At 54.3% G+C, this 21,752-nt stretch overlaps 1 protein-coding gene and 1 pseudogene across 1 annotated transcript; both read left to right on the top strand.

Annotated features, from left to right (window-relative positions):
- Positions 1 to 2,899: 2,899 nt before the first annotated feature.
- LOC145532262 (2-acylglycerol O-acyltransferase 3-like) lies at positions 2,900 to 5,407 on the top strand (annotated as a pseudogene).
- An 8,986-nt stretch (positions 5,408 to 14,393) lies between these two features.
- Positions 14,394 to 20,830, top strand: NAT16 (N-acetyltransferase 16 (putative)). The gene is given in 9 exon segments (XM_081556911.1): positions 14,394 to 14,462; positions 18,419 to 18,514; positions 19,347 to 19,409; positions 19,411 to 19,581; positions 20,217 to 20,254; positions 20,256 to 20,350; positions 20,353 to 20,462; positions 20,464 to 20,603; positions 20,605 to 20,830. Coding segments are annotated over 9 exon segments (921 nt in total). The 3' UTR covers positions 20,744 to 20,830.
- The last annotated feature ends 922 nt before the right edge of the window (positions 20,831 to 21,752 follow it).

The raw sequence follows: 21,752 nt of genomic DNA, 5'->3' as shown, positions 1-21,752 counted from the left end.
AGGCTTCTGATGGGTGTGTGTCAGACTTCCCTAAAAGAAAGTAACCTTGGGACTTGCCTGGTGGCCCAGTGGTTAAGAATCTGCCTTGCAATGCAGGGGACACAGGTTCGATCCCTGGTCAGGGAAGTAGGGTCTCACATGCTGCAGAGCAACTAAACCTGCACTGCAATGAAAAGCCTGTGTGACACTAAGACCTGATGCAGCCAAATTAAATATTAAAAAAAGAAGTAACCTTCACAAAAAAACAGAAGTGTCCTTCCAGTGAGGACCGGGGCAATGTAGGGGTGGGGAGTGGAGGTCACCACAAACTATTGAATGCCAGACAGGCTCAACGATGTTTGTTCAATGCAGGGGATATTGACAATATTTTTAAGAACTGTAAATGAAAAGCAACTGTTAAAAATCACAATAATTGAGATTTCCCTGATGGTACAATGGATGGGAACCCACCTGCCAGTGCAGGGGACACAGGTTCAATCTCTGGTCAGACAGGATCCCACATGTCATGTAGCAATTGAGCCCAAGAGCCACAAATGCTGAAGCCTAGGATGCCTAGGGCCCAAGAGCCTCAGCCACTAAGCCTGGGTGCTGCAACTACTGAGCCCAGATGCCACAACTACTGAAGCCATGAGCCTAGAGCCTGTATTCTGAAATAAGAGAAGGTACCACAATGAGAAGTCCATGCCCAGCAAGGCAGAGTAGCCCCCGTTCACTGCAGCCAGAGACAGCCCTTGCACAGCAACAAAGACCCAGCACAGCCAACGATAAATAAATAAATAATTTTAAATAGTTGCAATAACTTTTTAAATTTAAGTCTTCTTTATATTTTGTTTTTGACTGCCTTGAATCTCTCTGGCTGCGTACAGTGCTTACTCTAGTTGCACCAAGCCGGAGGGCTACACTCTACTTGCGGTGCGTGGGCTTCTCATTGCCGTGGCTTCTATGTTGCCAAGCACAGACTCTAGAGGGCTTGGGTTTTAGTATCTGTGGCTGCAGCTCAGTAGCTGTGGTGCATGAGCTTAATTGCCTTGTGGCATGTGGAATCTTCCCAGACTAGGGATCGAACCCATGTCTCCTGACTTGCCAGGAGGATTCCTAACTGCTGGACCACCAGGGAAGTCTAATTTTTTTTAAGTGATGGTCCAGGAATTCCCTGGTGGTACAATGAATAGGACTCTAAGTTCACACTACCTAGGGCCCAGGTTCAATCCCTGGTTGGGGAACTAAAATCCCATAAGGCCAAGTACGGCCAAACAACAAAACAAAAAAAGGGGACTTCCAGTAACCTGGAAAAAATGCTGGCTCACTGCCTCTGGTAAGGCTTGAACAAGGTCCTGGTCATGGTAAACACTGGCCCCCGACCACTTGGAGCATGTGCCCACAGCCCAGTGGACTCTCTCTTGGAGGGGCTCCCCAGTCCTTAGCATTTTCCACAAAGCCATGCCCCCAGAGGTCTCTCCACGGGGGCCTAAGCTACTCCTTAGGGATTAAAGCTTCCTGCACATCCTCTACCCCTCAGGGCCAGGCCCCAGGGAAAAACGGGGAGCCCTGCTATTCAGGGTACACACCCACATGGCAAGCCCCACTGGCCCAGACTTCTGGCCTTGGGTGGGCCCCGGTACCAGCTGGAGTCAATGACCAGATCCCAGATCAGATTACTAGGCTTGCAGATCTGCATTCAGAAGGGATTTGTCAAGTTGGCAATGAAACACCGGTGAGGAACACGGGGGTGGCCGGGCAGGATTTCTGGGGCAGCGCTGCTGGAGAGAAGCCCCATCCCCAAGGGCCCAGAGTCAGGCGTCCCCTGTGACCCCAGAGCCTCCCCTGTGCCAGTCGTCTCTTTTGGGGAGAATGAACCCTTCCACAGTTTCTGAACCCGCTGGGGTCCTGAGCGGAAAGATGCAGGAAATGCTGGGCCACTGCTGAGAGTGGCCCTAGGAATGTTCCAGGCCCCAGGGCCTCCTCCTCCTTCCACACCTGAAACCTCTGCCTGCTCTGCTCCCAGGCTCAAGGCCCCCAAATGGTTGGGAGGTGAAGGTCCCAGGTTGGGGCCTGAATACTTGGCTGCCAGCCCTGCCCCGAGGCTGGCATTTGGCAAACGCACCAGCCCTGAACTCTGTCCCAGTTGATCCCTCAGGAGGGAGAGGGACTTACTTGAAGGGGTCTCAGTGACCACTTCTCTTATTCTTCTTCTGCCCACACTGCAGGCCCCGATCCACGTACAGTGAACCAGGTGGCCCGCCTCAGCACACGTGGACACGGTGCACAGGGTCACTGCAGAGCCACCCCTGCAGCTGTTCCAAAAGTACACCCTGTGCTATGGGGTCCCTGCCCATGATCACCTAGGCAGCCTCAGGGCCCTGGAGGAGTGTGGGTGGGGCCTGAATTTCACTCTGGGAATACACATGTGGTATTACTATGTTTGTCCTTAGGGTTGAGACCCCCGTACCAAGTAACGCCTCCAGGTGGCCTATACACTCCCAGACCTGCAAACATTAGGGCGCGCTCGTCCAGGATCTGTGATATCACGCAGTCAGGGCTGGGACCCAGTGGGTGGGCTCTCTGGCTTCTTCTGCAACCCTTTCCCCCACAAGATTTCTACTGCACCTGGGGGTGGACCTCAGTGGCATGTCCCATAGCCCACCTCACAGCCCCAAGCAGTGGCCAGCCCAGACCAACCCACTGGAGAAGTTCATGATAAGTGTGGGGAGGCTGGAGACCTCTGGAGCTCTGAACACAGTCTCCACATCCACGGGCGATCCCCGGAGGCTGCAACAGCTTGGTCACTGAGACCAGAAAGCCTTCCTGGGCTCCTATAGAAACCAGCATCCAGTTCAGGAGCCCTGCTGGCAGAAGGGGAGCACCTGGGAGTCTTGCTGCCCCGCTGCCCTCCCCCATCATGAAAACCCTGCAGAAACAGCAGCTAGAAGTACTGAGCACCTACAAATATGTGCTCTGTTTCCTCTTCATGGGTGGGGGGAACCGAGCTGGGGTCCACTAGGGAAGGTGGAAAGAGGGACGGTGGGAGAGAAAGGCTGGAGCCCCTCTACCCTTCCCCGGACCACTAGGGCCAGGGAGGGAGGGCCCAGAAGTCCAGCTGGGAGACTGGCAGGAGTCTCATTGGTGAGGGTGGAGAAGTCATTGCAGTTCCAGAATCTAAATCATTCTCCTTTCTCATTTGTACCCAGGCCTCTTCTTTTCCCTTCTTGCCTTCTTCCTCCTCTTCACCTCCCTCTGGTGGCTCTCTGTTCTCTACTTGGTGTGGTTATTCCTGGACTGGGACACACCCCGCCGAGGTGAGCGCCAAACAAGGGCCCGGGGAGAAGAGGTGATAAAGGGTGTCTGTAGGAATTCTTCCCCCGGCTGTATCTCTCTGCCCAAGGAGGAAGGCGTTCTCAGTGGATGAGGAACTTGGCTCTTTGGAAACACCTGACAGATTATTTCCCCATTAAGGTAACAGGACACCCTCCAGGGGATGTTCTCCCCCTCCCTCTCCCCTATCCCCCCACCTCCTCACCCCTCCTCACCTCTCCCTTTGACGGCTGCTTCCCTTCAGTCAGTCGGGCGGCGGGTGTGGTGGTGTTTCCGGAGTGAGCCCTGTGTCCTTGACTTCATCTTTGATTCTGAACTCTGAAGTCTGTTGGTGTGAAGGGAAGTCTTTTCCCGTAAGTCTTCTATGCTTATTTCCCTCACCCTGTCCCCTGCCCCCCACAGCTGATAAAAACAGCAGAACTGCCCTCAAACAGGAACTATGTCCTTGTCACCCACCCACACGGGATCTTGGCCATTGGAAGCTTCTGTAACTTCTGCACTGAGGGCACTGGCTCCTCCCAGCAGTTCCCAGGGATTCAGTTCTCATTGGCCATATTGAACAGCCTCTTCTACCTCCCAGTCTATCGAGACTATGTTATGTCCTGTGGTAAGTCTTGGGCCGAGCAACAGAAGGCAACTCCGTCTGGCCGGAGTGGTCCCCACTCACAGCCTACCGCAGGCACTCAGCTTGAACTCACAGTGGAGGGTCAGGAAGTGGCTTTGGAGCAAGGGTCCTGCATCCTTGCTGGGGGAGGCGTTGTAGGGCGCATTGACGGGGGACAGGGGTAAGGAGTTTGGAAAGAAAGGGGTGGTATCTCACTCTTCCCGTGCTAAAGGGAGGAGTAAGAGCCTAGGGAACCAGTGAGCAGGTACGATCTGTTCCTCCACCCCCTCTTGTCCACAGGAGCATGTTCCGTGAACCGTCAGAGCCTGGATTTTATTCTGTCTCAGCCGCAGCTCGGCCAGGCTGTGGTCATCATAGTCGGGGGAGCCCACGAGGCCCTGCATGCCACCCAGGGAGCACTACCTCACTCTCCGGAACCGTAAAGGCTTCGTCCGCCTGGCAGTGAGGCACGGGTGAGTGGGGCCCAGCCGGGGCTGTCCTCAGTGGTCGGAACCTCACAATGTCTCTGGGATCTACACTCTCTCCCTACACACCCGCCCCCTGGAGGTGGACTGTGTGTCCCCAGAGCTTACACCGTGACCACCTCTAGAGGGCGCTCTGGGCAGCCCTTGAGTGTTTCCTCTGTGCCCAGCCCTGGTGCCCATTCCCCAGGCTTCCTCCCTCGCAGAGAGAGACAGGATCACAGTGAGAATCGCTGCACCCTGCGGCTCAGACTCCCTCGGCTCACATTCTTTTATGACACCCTCTCCCAGGCAAGACCTTGCAGGCTTCTTTACTTGTGAAGTAGGGTTAACACCCACCTTGCCACCACGTTGTAGTTGAGACTGCATGAGAAAATGTATGTAGGACCGCCCAGTACACATTCCTCTTAAGAAATGTAAGTCCTTTCTTCCAGATCTTTCTTCATAGCCCCTGTCATTGCTTCAGATGTCCTTGGGAAGTGGGAACCTTTGGGGGAGAATGCGGGGGACCCTCCTCAAGCCCCTGACCTGACCAGCCCTCTCCTCTCTTGCCCCTCCCTTCCCAGCGCCTCTCTGGTGCCCGTGTACTCCTGTGGGGAGAATGACATCTTCAGAGTTAAGGCTTTTGCCCCGGACTCCTGGCAGCGTCTGTTCCAGGTCACCATCAAGAAGCTCCTGGGCTTCTCTCCTTGCATCTACTGGGGCCGTAGTCTCTTCTCAGCCAAGTCCTGGGGCCCGGTGCCCTTTGCCAGACCCATCACCACTGTGGCTGAGTGCTGGTGTCCAGGGAAGAAGGCCACTATCAGCTGTAGGCAGCCAAGGTCCCCCCCAACATGTGTCCCCCTGTCCCTGCAGGGGGCCACCCCATCCCAGTGCCCCAGTGCCCGCAGCCCACCGAGGAGCAGGTGGACCACTATCATGTGCTCTACACAAAGGCCCGGAGCAACTGTTTGAGGAGCACAAGGGGAACTACAGCCTCCCGGCTCCTACTCACCTCACCTTCATCTAGCCCTGGCCTCACCACCGCCCCCCAACTTCACAGCGCTCCCTGCCCAGTCCCTGATCCCAGTGCCTGAGACCCTCACCTACTGCCATGCTACTGTGCCAATAAGAGCCAGTGCTCAAATAGAGAGAATTGTTTTGAGGATAAAATTATGAAGATTTAAGGACTTAGTACAGAGGTTGGTTATATGAGCCAATGATTTTACTACGATCATCACCTTCATCATCACAGTCAGGGCATGAAGGAAAGGAGATGGCCAGCTGAAACTGTCTGAGTGACCTTATGAGGTCAGAGCATTCTTTGACTTGTGTCCATTCTATTTGCTGACTGGCTTTGTCTGGATCCATAACTTAAATGAGAAGAACTTGTTCGAACGTAACTGCGTGCAATTCTGTCTTCTGCCGTCTCAGAGAGTTTATTCAGTGGAAGAAATTTTCTTTTGTTGCTAGATAAAAATCTTGGCAGTCCTGTAATTTATCTGGGCCCTTCTCAGGTGATAGATGAGTTCTACATTCACTAATGTTGGTACCTAGAAAAGCTCAGTGGGATTAGCAATCAACCCTTCGATCTTAATCAAGGACAGAAACTTCCCATCTAGAGCGAGGGTGAGTTGGCAGCAAGCGGGGGGTGGGAGTGGGTGGAGGGCGCCTGCTTGGCCAGAAATAGAGGCAGTGGAGGGATGTCGTTCCACTCCCTCACTCGCTAGCTAAAAGGGAGCCCCCAAGTTCTTGATTGCTCTGTCCTAAGGAAGCAATGTGTTCTCTGAGCTCCGGGTCTTTGAAGCTAATTTCTTTTCCTTGTGAGTCCTCTCATGGCTTCTTTGGAGTTTTCCCTTAAGGCCCCCCTGGGAGCTTCTGTACCTCAGCATTGGGCCCTGGTTTTCTGCCCATGGATTTGATGTAGGTTTCCCTGCAGGAACTCCATCACTCTCCCACGTCAGAGGATGAGGAGAGAGATGGGAGAGAGGGATGGGATAAAAAAAAAAAAAAAAAAACAACTCCAAGCTTGGGCATCCTTGGCCAGGATACACTTGGAGGGCCTCCACTTGTCCATCCTTCTTTCCTGGGTGGGCATATCCAGTCAGCCACAGTTTAGCCACTCCATTTCTCTCACAAGCACAGCCCCTAAACACTGGGCACATCCCAAGGTCCTTTGAGTCTTGAAGCCTTTCGTCACCAACCTGGTTGACTTCCCCTTTGTGAGCAGGGCTCTGAAAGTCCTCCCCAAAGCCCTTTCTCTTTCTTCTCCCAACTCTGATCTTATGACGGGGAGGGGGCTCAAGAGTTGCTTCTCAACCATTGGCTTGGAAAACACTGCATGTGACCTGGTCTGGCCCTTTTTGGAAAGCAGGACTTAGTTACTGTATGTTCATGAAGAGCCCAGACTTCAAGATCAGCATTGTATGTGTTTTTCCCTGGATTCTTACCCTGAGGGGTGAATGGACTCTTTGGGTGAGAACCGGTTACCAAGAGCTGGGGTGTGAGGATCAGATCTTCCTCCAAGAAGCCCCCTGCCCTTCCTCCCTGTGAGCAGTAGATGCCCTTCCCTGGAGCAGTGGGGTTGTGCCAGGTGGTAGGTGAGTAATGAGACCTTTGTATAGGAGTAGGGGTGGGGGAGGGAGGAGGGGACTTCATCCCCCATCAGTTCTTTGTCTGAAATCCAAGACCAACAAAACTGGGGTTGCGGCAGGGCGAGAGGATGGCCTGAGTCTGGAGAGGAGTAGAAGAAGCCAAGGAGTACAGTGAGAACGTGAGACAAGCCTCGGAGGCAGAGATGTAATCAGAGGGGAAAACTGTTCCCCAGACCTGTGATGCCAGCTGGGCGGGTGTCTTAGAAAAGAGGCCAGATTTGATCCCAACGGAGAGACGAAGAGTCTGAAGGGGACATGACCCTCCATGGAAAGCACCTGGGTCAGGGTGGGGGAGGGCGCCACACGAAGCAGAAAAGCACAGGATGGTCAAGGTCAGCCTTCTGGGTCTGGAAGGGAGACTTGGCATCCAGAGGTGAGTGGGCCAAAGAGGGTGTGTTGTTAATGCTGAGGGTTGTGGGAAGCGCGCTGGGTCGCGAAACTTGAAACATGACAGGTGTGCTACTCCCATTAATGTCCCTCCAGGACCCACCTGAGTCAGGTAAGTGCCACTTGCTGATGACTTGCCAGCTTGGTCTCCTTCCTGTCCCATGTGACCGGCCACAGGCAGCCTCCTCCACCACCATCCGCCTTCTAAGGGTGCACCTCTCTCCAGGAAGCCGTCCAAAACTGGGAGGAAGCCATGGGCCAGGCTTCTTACCCATTGCTGAGCCTCCCCAGGCAAGCTCTGCGGCTGCGCTCTGACCCCAGCCTCTCTAAGGGTACAGGATATGTCCCCTCACTCCCTTTTCCCTCCTGTCATCTGACTTTCTAGCTCTCCCGCAGCAGACATCTGTCTTGGGTGAGACTTGGTCTAAGGAGCCGCAGCTTGGCATGAAGAAGGGTAGAGAGTCATGGTGGCAGGGCCCTGGCACAACCTCCCGCTGGTCCATGCAGACCACAAACCACGTCCGGGCAAGGGGCACAGCCTGCTGGACTGAGATACCAGGCAAATCATTTCAGATGGCCTTTCTTTTTAGAACACTTTGGGGAGTGATGGATGCGCTCACTGTCTTCTTAAAAAAAATATGCATGTGTTTATTTGTTTATTTGGCTGTGTTGGGTCTTAGTTGCAGCATGTGGATTTCAGCAGTTCTGTCACTCAGGCTCTCCAACTGTGACACATGAGCTCTGCCAGGCCAGAGTTGTGTGGGCTTCATTGCCCTGCAGCATGTGGGATCTTAGATCCCCATCCAGGGATCCAACTTGTGTCCCCTGTATTGCTTGGTGGCTTCTTTACCACTAGACCACCAGGGGAGTCCCCAGAATGGCATTTTGCACATCAGTCCCAGCAGCTGCTGTCATGTGGGTTCCAAACTTGGAACTAAACCCCTCAACTCAACTAGTCAGCCTGGCCGATGGATTCAGACCCAGACCCAGGCCCTCACAGGAATCGAGACGAAAGAGGACGAGTTTGAGCCCAGGCCTCAGAGGAGGCAGCCTCTTCCTTCTGGTCCCAGCCTCCAGGTCCTGGGTCCTCAAAGAGAAGTGTGCCACGTGACTGCCCTGGTGCTGTGATACTGGTCATTTTGGGGGAGCAGAGATAGGACAGCGTTGGATGACATCTATTTCCATGGAGAGGCTTGACCAAGAACCTGGGTTTGTGGGCCCAGAGTGGTCCACGGGCCATCTCAGCACCGATGGGGAAGCACTAGGGAGAAAGGGCCACCGAGTGGTCAGCACAGAAAGAGCATCCAGCAGCGAGTCCCGCAGACCTGGCACCAGCAACTGACCGTGACTTTGGCCAAGTCACTTAACCTTCCAAGCCTCAGTTTCCCCAGGTACCGTGGAGCTACTTACTTCAGAGTTGTGGGATCTTTAAACTTTTTACTGAAATACAACACAGTGAAGTGAAAGTGTTAGTCCCTCAGTCGTGTCCAACTCTTTGAGACCCCATGGACTGTAGCCCACCAGGCCTCCTCTGTCCATGGAATTCTCCAGGCAAGAACACTGGAGTGGGTAGCCATTCTCTTCTCCAGAGGATCTTTCCAACTGAGGGATCAAACCTGGGTCTCCTGCATTGCACGTGGATTTTTTTTTTTTTAACCATCTGAGCCATCAAGGAAGCCCCTCACCAGGGAGACCTTGTGACCCAAGTCACAAGGGCACCAGTTGAGTTTTCATCAACTGAACTTACACAGGATGGTCCTGGGAAGTGAATGAGATGCACTCAAGCCTCTAGGACAGCAGCTCTGGCGTCTTTGTGTGTGGATTGAGGAGAACTGTCACCCACTGGCTCCCCCACTACACAACCCTTGGATTTCTCTGCTGGGTGCTTGCCCACTCACCCAGCAGGGAGCCATGAGCAAACATCTGGAAGCCTTTTGAGAGAAAGCAGAGATGGGTCAGCATGGGGAAGGGCTTGGCTGGGGTGGAGCCTTTAGAACTGGTAGAGGAGTTGACCCAGAAGGCTGGAGGAGGTTATGGGGGATTAGAGCATCTCTACAGCTGTTTGGGAAGCTCCAGCCCCAGATAGAATCCCGCTGGGTCAGACTTCAGTCCTGTTCCCAGCACCATGCCCACTCAACTGCTGCGCATGCAGACCCTGACGTGGGCTTCTCCCCACTTCTTCTACTGGTCCTTTCACCTGAGCTCTAGCCCCTGTGTGTCCTCCCCAACTGCTCATCCCTCTGGCCCCGAAAAGCTAACGTGTGTGTGTGTGTGTGTGTGTGTGTGTGTGTGTGTGTGTGTGTGTGTTAGCCACTCAGTCATGTTCAACTCTTTGTGATGCCAAGGACTGTAGCCTGCCAGGCTCCTCTGTCTGGGGAATTCTCCAGGCAAGAATACTGGAGTGGGTTGCCATTCTCTTCTCCAGAGGATCTTCCTGACCCAGGGATGGAACCTGGTCTCCTGCATTGCAGGCAGATTCTTTACCATCTGAGCCTTAAGGGAAGCTGAAAATGCCAACTTATCTACAGGCAAAGCCTAGAATCTTTGTATCCAACGAGCTCTATATCCTGTATTACCTGCTGCCACCAGACAACACCATTCCCTGGTTCTATGTTGGGGATGCCAGAATCACCTTCACCTCTTTCCTCTCTCTGCACCTTCCAGAACCCTAGTCACGCTTCCTGGCCTCCTGGTTTCCTTCTATGTGCTTCTTAGCTTCTTCTCTTACTCCAGGCCCCCATCCCTCCCATGGACTTTCTCTGTGACCACTCTTCAGCAAGCAGAGGTCTTGCCTCTCATCTCCCATCTAACACTTTCTCGTGCTGGCAAGATGAGAGATGGTTTTTCTTAAAACACTGCTTTCAGCATGTCATTGTTTCCACTCAGTGGTGCTGGATCCTCGTTGTTAGAAGGATGAACTCCTCGGCACAGCATTTGAGACACTCCACAGACAGAGCCCAACCCAGACACACAAAAGTACTGTCTGCTTGTGTCTGGGGTTGCATCCACTGAGAGGTGGTCTTTGTACAAACTAGAAAAAGAATTTTCCTGGTTGGGCAATAACAAACATTTGCTATGTGATCATTTCTTTGGGGAAATGCATGTGCCAAGTGCACGGAGAGAAGATGGATCACTAGACTTCCTAAAGGATCTATTCTCAGAGCCATTAAGGAGCTTCCCTGCACCATTTCTCCTCCCATCTCAATAATGACTCCCTGAACTGTGTGAGTTCTTCTCTGATCTAGAAGAGTCTAACTTATGCATCTAAGCCTTATTGTTGTTGTACTGTCACTAAGTCATGTCCAACTCTTTGCAACCCCGTGGACTGCAGCACACCAGTCCATGCCCTCCATGTCCTACATGGAGGATGCCAAGCTCCTCTGTCCTCCACTGTCTCCCAGAGTTTACTTAAATTCATGTCCATTGAGTCTGTGATGCTATCTAACCATCTATCTCATCCTCTGCCACACCCTTCTCCTTTTGCCTTCAGTTTCTCCCAGCATCAGGGTCTTTTCCAGTGAGTTGGCTCTTTGCATCAGGTGGGGAAAGTATTGGAGCTTCAGCTTCAGCAGCAGTCCTTTCAATGGATTCGGGGTTGATTTCCTTTAGGATTGACTGGTTTGATCCCCTTGCCTTGTAAGCACACCCTCTTGGCAGGACGTCTTCCTTCCCTGCCATTCTTCATGTAGCCACCAGAGGGCGACCTCTACTCACAAGGCAAATCTGTCCCTTTCTTGCTTAAAGCCCTTGGCTGACTGGCCAGCCCCAGTCTACAGGATGGGTGCAACCTAGCAATGCTTGTTCTTGCAAAGCAGGCTGTTTCTCAGCTCTGGGCTTAGCTCAGGTTTCCCCTCCCGGAGGACGGACCCTGCCCTTCTTTGTTATCTAGAGAGGAATTTTTGAGTTTCAGTTTGGGTCTCACTTCCAGGATATATCCTTTGACCTGCCAACCTGCCAAGCTGGTCCAGGACACCTTCCCCTCTGCATCCACGCCGCACTTCCTGAAAATCTAGCACCATCTTCTATGTCGTTTTAAAACATCAATTTATCGAAAGAGCCGTTGGATTGCATCACATTATTTTGTGTTTTAGTCACTAAGTCATGTCCGACTCTTTGCGACCCCATGGACTGTAGCCCACCAGGCTCCTCTGTCCTTTGGATTTCCCAGGCAAGAATAATGGAGTGGGTTTGCTATTTCCTACTCTAGGGGATCTTCCCGACCCAGGGATCAAATCCATATCTTCTGCACGGGCAGGTGGATTCTTTACCATTAAGCCACCTGGGAAGCCCTAATGCATTACACAGCCATGAAATTAAAAGATGCTTACTCCTTGGAAGGAAGGTTATGGCCAACCTAGATAGCATATTTAAAAGCAGAGACATTACTTTGCCAACAAAAGTACGTCTAGTCAAGGCTATGGTTTTTCCAGTGGTCATGTATGGATGTGAGAGTTGGACGGTGAAGAAAGCTGAGCGCCACAGAATTGATGCTTTTGAACTGTGGTGTTGGAGAAGACTCTTGAGAGTCCCTTGGACTGCAAGGAGATCCAATCAATCCATCCTAAAGGAGATCAATCCTGGGTGTTCATTGGAAGGTCTGATGTTGAAGCTGAAACTCCAATACTTTGGCCACCTCATGCGAAAGGTTGACTCATTGGAAAAGACCCTGATGCTGGGTAGGATTGGGGGCGGGAGGAGAAGGGGACAACAGAGAATGAGATGGTTGGATGGCATCACCGACTCGATGGACATGGGTTTGGGTAGACTCCGGGAGTTGGTGATGGACAGAGAGGCCTGGCGTGCTGCAATTCATGGGGTTGCAAAGAGTCGGACACGACTGAGCGACTGAACTGAATTGAACTGAAGCTTGTTTAAAATCCATGAGTTCATAATGGTTCTGAAAGTTAATAATTGATCACCATTGAAGGATGCTGGGGAACCATCACATTATTTTTAAAGTTAACAAATAAAGGGGGAAATTCAAGCATTTATCCGGTCTTTTCATCACAAACTATCTCTGACAGTAATCTTAGTAGAAGAGAACAAGTTTGCTTTTATAGGCATATTTCAGTTAGGAAAAAAAGAAGAAGAAAAAAAAACAGAATGAAAGAACAAGAATATCACTATTTTGCAGCCCCTAACAACTGATTGGATTTAAATCTTGAGCATTCATATCTGAGAAGATTCCAATAATGCAACCATTTTTGAGCCTTTTATAGAAGAATGCAGCACCATCTGTAGATTGAACAGGAGAGAACTGGAACTTGGGGAAACTTTCCACTCTGATTGGTTGAGAGAACTGGAGGTGGGTGAACGTTGGACCAATCCAAGCATTGCTGATGACAGAAGGGAGGCTTCGGGAGAAAGGCTAGGAATGAGAGTACAATTGCCTTTCCTTTCTGCCACTGGTGAATTTTTCCTCCATCTTTTAGCTTTTTGAGGTCCTTTCCCACGAATGAACATATTCCACCATAACCGCAGCTTTATGAGATGCATGGTGTGTCAGCAATTTCAAAAATTAGAAATGGGGGAGACTTAACCTATTGGCCTGCTTGGCTTTGAACTGAAGAGATGACTCTGATCCCTTTAACTCTTGGGGTGGCTTTGCTTGCGGGAGTCCGGGAACTCCTTCAAATCCTCCATCTTGTCACATTAGCTCAGCCAATGGGATCCGATTACCAGGTTGTGGAGCAAACACCTTAGAAAGCGTAAAACTAGAAAGAGGTAGGTGAGAGGTCAGTTTTGGTGGGAAGAGGGAGCCTGGGAGCCGGGCAGGAGGTGGGAGGGGGGACAGGGAGGGTGTCCCAGCCTCAGTAGCACTTTTGCGGGCTTTAAAGGACATTCACATCCATCACTTTCCTGGCTCCTTGCAGAGACAACTGCAAGTGTTTTACCTCACTTCATGGGGGTGGTGAGCCCTCCACCAGGAATTGAAGAGTCTGGGCCACTAGCTTGTTAGAGTCAGAGGCGCCCTGCAGTCCCTCCAGTGCCAGTCGGCGCGCTGGGCCTTTCCTTCCTTCCACCTGGGTCGGCACAGGAGCCCGGCCGTGTGCACAGAGGTCTGTGTTCGTGTATTCGGATGCCCACAGGTGTCCCTGGAAATCCACAGGTGTACGCCCCGTGCACTCGTTCTGCGCCGAGGGGACCTTGCGGCCTGACGGCGGGTCAGATGCCCGCTCTGAGCGGAGCTGAGCGAGGCTGCTCGGCGACCCCGGGGTGCGGGGGTCATCTGGCCCAGAGCAGGCCTCGCTCCGCCCCTCTCAGTGTCCCGGCTTCTGCCTCTTGGGGTCTCCTCCCTTCCCAACCGTCTTGGGTTTCCCGTTTCCCCTATCAGTTTCTCCGACCGGGTCCCCAGGGTGTTCGGCTCCGTGTCCCCTTTCCAGCTGCTCTTACTAATCTGGCGGCCGGAGGTCGGGCTGACTTTGCTGGGGGCCCTGGAGAAGGGGAACTGAGCGACGGGGCGAACTCCCGGGACCGAACTTAAAAGATGCTGTGGGCACCATGCGATAACTCTGTCACTCCACTCCACCAAAACTCAAGACACCTCCCCATCCTCAGTCCCGCTCCCCACCGGGGACAAGGGGAGGGGTCTCATCTGCAACGCTAGAGACCACCGAGGGGCGCCCACCTCCCCGCCCAGGGCAGCTCCGCTTTCCCCCGCGCCCCGCCACCCCATCTCCTGTCCCCCGACCCCTGCCAGCCCCCGGCCGCAACACAGTCCGCTCCAGATCCGCACCGGGTTTCCTCCGCATCGCTGGGGTCTCCGCCCCTCCGAGCGCCGCTGCCAGGGCCGAGCCGGAGCGTAGCGGCGGGAGCCACTCTCACTGCCCGAATCCCGAAGCGCTAGGAACCCGGGCCGGCGAGCCGGACCGAGCCGCGGTGCTGACCCCGCCTTCTATCAGAACTCCAAGTCGGGACCCGACGGCGCGGCCGGGTCCCCGCGCCTGATCGGAATTTGACCCTCGGAGGTCCGAGATGACCCCTCTCCGCGGCCGGCCTCGATCGGCTTCTCAGCATCCCGGCCCTGGCCCTGGCTCGGGAGAGGTAGGGGGGGTGCAGCGGGGTCTGGGGGCGGGAGGCTGGCGTGCTCCTCCCCCGCGGGACGGGGACAGCGGAAGGCCACGCCCCCCCCCAGGAGAAGCAAGCCGCCGCGCCCCCTACGGCCCAACCCCTGCCAGTCCCGGGGATGATAGTAACTTGAGCCCCGACTTTGTTCAGATGTTCAGAGGCGCCTTCCCTCCTTAACCCCATCATCATTTGGCTACCACCATTCCCCGGAGTCTGGCAGTGTCCGGGAGGATCCTTGCCAAGTAGACAGCTTCCTTTGAGATCTCCCTGCCTCCTGCTTCCCCAACAGACCGGGACGACCCTCCAGTACAGCACCCCCTCTCCATGATTCTGGCCCTCTGGGGCACCCCTTCTCCCCAGCTCCACGGTCTTCCTCATGCCCTGCCTCTGCGCCACTTCACCTTGTCTCCCCTGCCTCTGCTCTCGTCCGTTCTCTTCCGGCCTCTTCTCTGGTTTTCTCCTCCCCTTCCTTGACCCTTTTCCCCACCACACACCTGCGGGGATAAGGGGGTGTGTCACTCTGCTTTCTATTTCTGGTCGCCTTGGGGAGGGGTGTAAGCTAGGAAGTTTGGTTTGTTTGTTTTTTTTTGGCGTCTGCTGGGCTCTGAATCACCAGGTGTCATGTCTGTGACTCTATCTGTGCCCCCCAGATCCTCTCTTGATGGCCTTTGTCTCCTTTCTGCCTCAGTTCTGATCCTTGTCTCTCTCTTCTTTGGGTGCTTTGTGTAGCTGCGGTCTCTTTGTCCCTGCCTTTCCTCTCTCTGTTCCGACTTCCAGCTCAGAGAAGCTGAGACCTCAGGGGCATGAATATTTCAGGTGTGTGGGGTGAGGAAGGAGGGGAGAGAGGGATGGGCTCCCGGCATGCTCAGGGATGACTACAGTTATCCTCTCTCCAGAGTGGATCATTCATATTTATGAGACTGAGAGAATGGATACAAGGATGGTAAGGAAAATGCTGCCCCCTTTCCTGGAACCTGGCCTGGGGGGGTTCTTGGACTACATCTCCCATAGTGCCCTGGGGCACAGGGCTGCCTCAGCCTCTGCCTTGACACCTAACGGGAGTTATAATTCAAGGAGCCAGGTTGGAGGGTGGGAATGGATCAGAGTGTGTAACAAGGGTTGTGGGGACCAGCTGGTTGTTTTGGCTTGGCCTGGAACCCCTAACGTATTTTGTTCCCAGCACCCACCTCCCCCAGGGCTTAAGGACCTTGGAACATTTCCATCTCCTGCAGAGTGAATAGGAGTAGGGAGTGCTGGGGAAGAAAAGATGCAGGGTGAATTGGTAAGCTCCCTCTTCTTTCCTGTGGCCCTGGGAATCCCCTCCCCTTATACATATCTGTATCTGAGACGTAGACACACTCTTTGGAAATAGTCTCCCCATCTTGAAAGAGAGAGGGAAACCAACATCTAGTTGGATGTGTGGCAGTCTTCAGGTTGCTCACACTCTGCCTGCTTTGGGCAGCAGTGAATTGTTGGAGTTCTCACTGAACTACCAGCTTGTATCTTCCAGGGATTCAGGAACTGCTGGTGAGGTTGTCTGGAAATCCAAATGGGAGCCTCAGGCTAACCTACTTATCTTTGGGTCCCGTCATTCCTAGAGCCTGGCACGAGGAGCCTGATTGAGCTCATTTTTGGCATAGAAATTGCTGACAGTGGAGAGATGGCAGTGGGGGGTTCCTCTCACAAGCTCATCTCTGGTTCTGAGTCAGCTTAGCCCTTAGCACTTGGAACCTTTGACTCCTGCCAAGGACCCAGTCATTCCTATCCTTGCTCTTCAGGCTGGGGTCAGAGATCTCCCCACTGGCCTCAGAGCCAGGAAGATGGAACTTTTTGTCTGGCTTTGCCCAAGCTGAGTCACCTTAGGCAAGATCTTAACCATCTTGGGCCTCGATTGATTTCATCTCCATGAAAGGATGGAGCCAGATTGTCCCTGATGGCCCTAGTGATGGCTCTAAGATCCTCTGAGCCTGTGCTTCCCCTCCCCCTCTTATGATACTGGCCTGAGCTATCTGACCTCACCCTAGCTTACGTGGGAGAGCCTTGAGCATCAACATTAGACTGAAAAAAAAAAAGGAGATGGAGCCCTTGTTTGAAACTTGCTGGTACAGGAAGCACGTTGTGTTTACAGAAGCCACATTTGCAATATGGAAACTAAACTGAAAGTGAAAGTCACTCAGTCGTGTCCAGCTCTTTGTGACCCCATGGACTATACAATCCAGGGAATTCTCCAGGCCAGAATACCTGGAGTGGGTAGCTGTTCCCTTCTGCAGGGGATCTTCCCAACCCAGGGATCGAACCCAGGTCTCCTGAACTGCAAGCAGATTCTTTACCAGCTTAGCCACCAGGAAATCATCCCTAAGCCACCCCTTGCTGCCCTTGCTGGTCCCATCTCCCAAACCCATGTCATGTTCTATAAGGCTGAGGCAGCCCTGTGCCCCAGGGCACTATGGGAGATGTAGTGCAAGCAATCCCTGGGCCAGGTTCCAGGAAAGGGGGCAGCATTTTCCTTATCACCCTTGTATTCATTCTCTCAGTCTCAATCCATTCTCTCAATCAAATTAATATCGCCCTCCACAAAGTGCTGGCACATGTGTCCCCTGGGATGTTGGTTACTGAGGCTTATGTAGGTTACACGAGGGAACAATTCTACCTGGCTGAAAGAGAGGAGAGGATTTGATTGGTTTATTTTGTTGGTCTGGAGAAGAGAAGTCTAGAAATGGGGAGTCATCTGGGCTTGGGCAGGGAGCTTTCTCTTTGGCCCTGTCTCTGAACAGCAGGGGAAAGAAGAACTGGATGTCAAAGGGGTACCAGATCCACAGGGTACTGACCCAAAAAGGAGACTTGGACGAATGGGAAGAGCAGGGTCAGCCTGAGTGGGAGATGAAGCAAGGATTACAGGAAGAAATTTCCAAAAAAGAAAAAGAGAGAAGGAAAGGAAGGGACCTAGAGGTGAAATCAGTGGGGAGGGGGCATGGGTAATCTTGGTGGATATTTGTTTGCTGAAGCTCCAACAGAGCTTTTTTCAAAATAATCACCTAGCCCTCGAATGGAGACAAGTCTCCCTCTGAAAAAGGAGGGAACAGACTCAAAGAGGAAGGAAAGGGCGGTTTTGATTAGCCTGAGAGGAACGGCTTGACATTTTCTAATAGAACTGTCCATCTGTCCACTCTTTGGTTTATGTTTGAATATGTGGGGTGGAGAGCACTAGGGCACTGATATGGAGAGATCTGGTGTCTACACCCCTACTCTTTGCTCTGGGATGAGCAGTAGTGGGAGTCAGGGGCAGTTGAACCCTCTCCTTCCCCCCTTTCCGCCGGCTGGGAAAGAGGGCTCTGGGAACCCTCCTGGGGGGAGTGGAGGTGATGGGAATTTCTTCACTTGTCGTTCTGCAGAGAGATGGTGTGGCCCTTGAAGGGGGGTGGGGTCCCTCTATTATCCCCCCAAGGGCCTTCTGTTCTTAATCTCAGTTCTAGGGGTGACCAGGGTGATCAGGGATGAAGAAATTCAAGGGGTCCTGAGTGTGTGAAGAGCATCCCAGGGGGTGGAACAGCACAAGATTGGGAGCTCTGGGAGCTGGTGGTGGGAGGCGAGCTGCCAGCCCTCTATTCCCAGGATCTGTGAGAAGAGAAGGGGTGTTTAAGTAGGAAGGGCTTGTGTGGATCGCGTGGAGGCGGCCTGCTGTGGAAACAGGGGGCTCTGACCCCCACGCTGGGTTCTTTCTCTTTTCTGCAGGATCATGACACTGGAAGCCAGTCGTGATTGGAGCCACCTCAGAGGTTTCTAAGCCCAAAAAAGACGTTGAGCCAGATGCAGAGGTATGCTCAGAGATCCCGGGAGGCCAGGGCCGAGTCCAATCCCAGATCAGGGCTTGAGGCTGAGTTCAAGCTCCCAGGGCTAGGACCTGAGGCCAAGGCCAAGTCCCTGGGTCCAAGCCTAGGTCTGCATCAGGGCCTGAGGCTGAGGCCGGCCCTTTGGACTTCATGGTGGCCACAGAAAGGGAATTTGAAGAGGTGCTGGCCATCTCGGGTGTGTGTGTGTGTGTTGGGGGTGGGGGGGCATCGACGGTGACCTTGACTACCTTCCCAGCTGCTACCACAGCAGTGCCAGCCAAGTGCAATGGAGGAGCAGGTGAGAGCCGAGGGTTCGGGAAGCAGGTGAAAAGGGGTTTGGGTGCATGGGTCTTTGGGAGAGGACGAATGGAGCCTCTCCTCGGCCCTGGTCCGGTTGCTGAGGAAATAGAATCGGCTTTTGGAACCAAAGAGTAGGGCGTGTGAATCCAGGGGCCTGGTCAGTGAGGGTGGGCGGGGGGTGTGTAGAGCTTGAAATGACGGAGGAACCTGAGAGACGGATGACAGCTTCAGTAGTTTAGGATTCCTTTGAGGAGTTTCTGGGGGTAAGAGCACAGAAGGAGGGGAGCAGTCAAGAGGGAGCAGTCTGGGGATGGGAGCAGCTAGAATGGGGTCTGGACCCCTGAGTAGATTGAACTCTCCCAGCAAGAGAGCCTGGATGCAGGATCGGCTCAGAGGTCGGCTGGGGGCGGGGCTAAGAGGCAGCGGGGCGTGGCAAGCGCCTGGGGGTGGAGCCATTGCGACGTGGGCATGGCGAACCCGCAGGGACCTGACGCGACCCGGGTCTGGAGCATCTCAAGCGGTGGAAGAGACGTCCGGGAATGATCTTTCTGCAGGCTCTCGAATCCGAGACCCGGGTGCTGAGGAGAGCTCCTTGGGCAGGTCACGAGTCTGGCCTGGCGCCCCTGGGGGATGACGATGGAATGCTCAGCGTGTGAGAAGAGGCGAGTCCTTTGAACGGAGAGCCCCGTCGGAGAGCAACCCCCACCTCCAACAATGGCCTCGGTCGCAGATCGCGAGGGAGTCGGTACACGAGATCGACGCCGCAGAGACGGCGCTGGCGGAGGGACTGCGCAGTGGCGCCCCCGGAGCGCGGCAAGAGGGTGGCCCGGCTGCTAGAGCACTTCTGTTCGCAGCTGGTAAGAGACAGCACCCAGGGGATCAAAATGGCACGACTCACCAGGGACCATCAGCTGGGGCCCCGGGAGCTGAAGAAATTCAGCCTAATCACCAAGCAGAACAAAGGAGCTCGGAGGGCCGGGCCTCTCCTCAAGGGGCCTCCGGGCTTTGTCCCCTCTCCTGCAGTCAGACACCGCCTTTCTTTCGCTGCCCGCTCTGCCCAGTGGAGGCGCCCATGAGCCCTGCCCTGGGAATCCCAGTCCTTACCCAGGCCCTTTTGCCCAGGGAAAATCGAACAGCTTCCACTTCCAATCTTTAAACCCTCGATCCTTACTCTGGGAGGCTGGAGCCCAGGCGTCCAGGCTTCCTGACTCTGCCTCCCCTACATGGATCCTGCTTCTGATCAGGGACCGAAGCATCCTAATCTGAGCCTTTGTCCTTTACCTCCGCCTCCCCCATCCTACCGCAATCAGGGGCCTATCGCGATCAGCTTCCCCTGCTTCCACTGTTGAGGCCCACATCCCCCTTCCCCGACTACTCCACGGCGATCCCCGCTCTCCTCGGGGATCCAGATATTCGGAGGCCTTGCCCCTGGTTCCTCCATGCTCTCACATACCTTACCCCACCCGGCCTCGCACCGTCGGCCCTCCCCAGGGACCCAGATGGGAGCCCATGGGTGTGACTGTGGAAGTGAAGATGCCAAGAGGCTCCAGGATCTCAGCCCTCCTGCCGCCCAGAGCTGTGCTCGCTCGTGCCCACGCAGGGCATCCTTTTGGTCCCATTCAACTTGTCGGCGCTGCTAGGCCTCCGGCGTCTTCTCACAGCTGCCCCGGGAGGCCGTATGGGAGGCTAGCGGCGACCTGGCACGCCTTCTGCTGTCGCCCTCCTTGCAGCGCGACGGGAGGAACCATCCCAGGAGTGGCCGCCATACTGGCAAAGTGAGAGTAACCTGCGTCTCCTGGCGGCCAAGGGCCTGGAGTGGCGCGTGGACAGCGGCGCGTGCCCGCGCGGTGCTCACGCTGTGCACGCGCCCTTTCCGCACCCAGCACCGCGGCAACAGCACGTGGCGCTACCTCCGCATCAACGCCTTCAGCAGAGACGGTGTGCAGAGGCAGAGCCAGCGTCTGTAGCATCTGCAGCGCCAGAGCCCATTGCAGCCGCAACGTCGTGTGCCAACTCTTCCCGGCTCCCCAGTTGTGGTCACAGGTGGCTGACTTCCACCAGGCTGGCTGGGGGCTCGCGCTGGTCAAGGGTTATATAGAACAGTACTTGCTGGAGGCAGACAACTAAGGCCTCTCCAGTGGAGTCGGAGAGGAGAGAAGACACACTTTATACCCACCTCCTTCCGCGGATCCCCGCCCCCCCCCCAAGCCCTGTCCCTACTGTTTTCAAGTTCCGCCCCTTCCCCCTGCTCTTGGTCCTCAGTCTGTGTTCAGTCGCTCAGTCGTGTCCGACTCTTTGCAACCCCATGGACTGCAGCTCGCCAGGCTTCCCTGTCCATCACCATCTCCCCAAGCTTGCTCATATTCATGTCCATTGAGTCGGTTTTGCCATCCAACCATCAAGTCCTCTGTCGTCCCCTCTCCTCCTACCTTCAATCTTCACAGAATCAGGGTCTTTTCCAATGAGTCGGCCCTTTGCATCAGGTGGCCAAAGTATTGGAGCTTCAGCTTCAGTATCAGTCCTTCCAACGAACATTCAGGATTACTTTCCTTTAGGATTGACTGGTTGGATCTCCTTGCAGTCCAAAGGACTCTCAAGAGTCTTCTCCGACACCACAGTTCAAAAGCATCAATTCTTCCTCGGCTCTGACGCCTACACTTACCCGCTGTCTGTTCTTCCGTTCCCTTTTCACCTTACCCCTCTGCCATCTGGACTCAAGCGCCCCGAAACCCAGTTGCCCACACCCTGATCTGAACCTGCTATTGTCCACCCATCCCCTTTCCCGGCCAAAGAATGAGTTCCTTCACAGTTTCAGAGCCTTTCCCAGTCGGTGCCCCGGCCTAGGAATGTACTTTGCCCTTTCTGGCTTCTCCCTTCTGCCCCCTCGTGGAGGGAAGCTGGCAGAAGTACGCGCAACGCCCAGCGCCCAGCCGACAGCTCAACTGCCCAATTCACACTACTTTTCTTCCTCCTCCTCGTTCTCAGGCCCTCAGAGCTTGCCTCGCGCTCCTCCCTCACCCTGTCTCAGCCTCCTGTTCCTGGACCTCTCTTAGTTCACCATTTCTCATTTGCCTGCCCCCATTCCCCTTCCCCATGAACCCTTCATCACCCTCTGTGTAATATGGAGAAAGACGCT

The sequence above is a fragment of the Giraffa tippelskirchi genome, chromosome 13 (assembly GCF_054371585.1).
Source record: "Giraffa tippelskirchi isolate mGirTip1 chromosome 13, T2T-mGirTip1v1.2.pri, whole genome shotgun sequence".
Lineage (NCBI taxonomy): Eukaryota > Metazoa > Chordata > Mammalia > Artiodactyla > Giraffidae > Giraffa > Giraffa tippelskirchi.
Note: the sequence above shows the minus strand (reverse complement) of the source record. Positions and strands in the feature narration are given on the sequence as shown.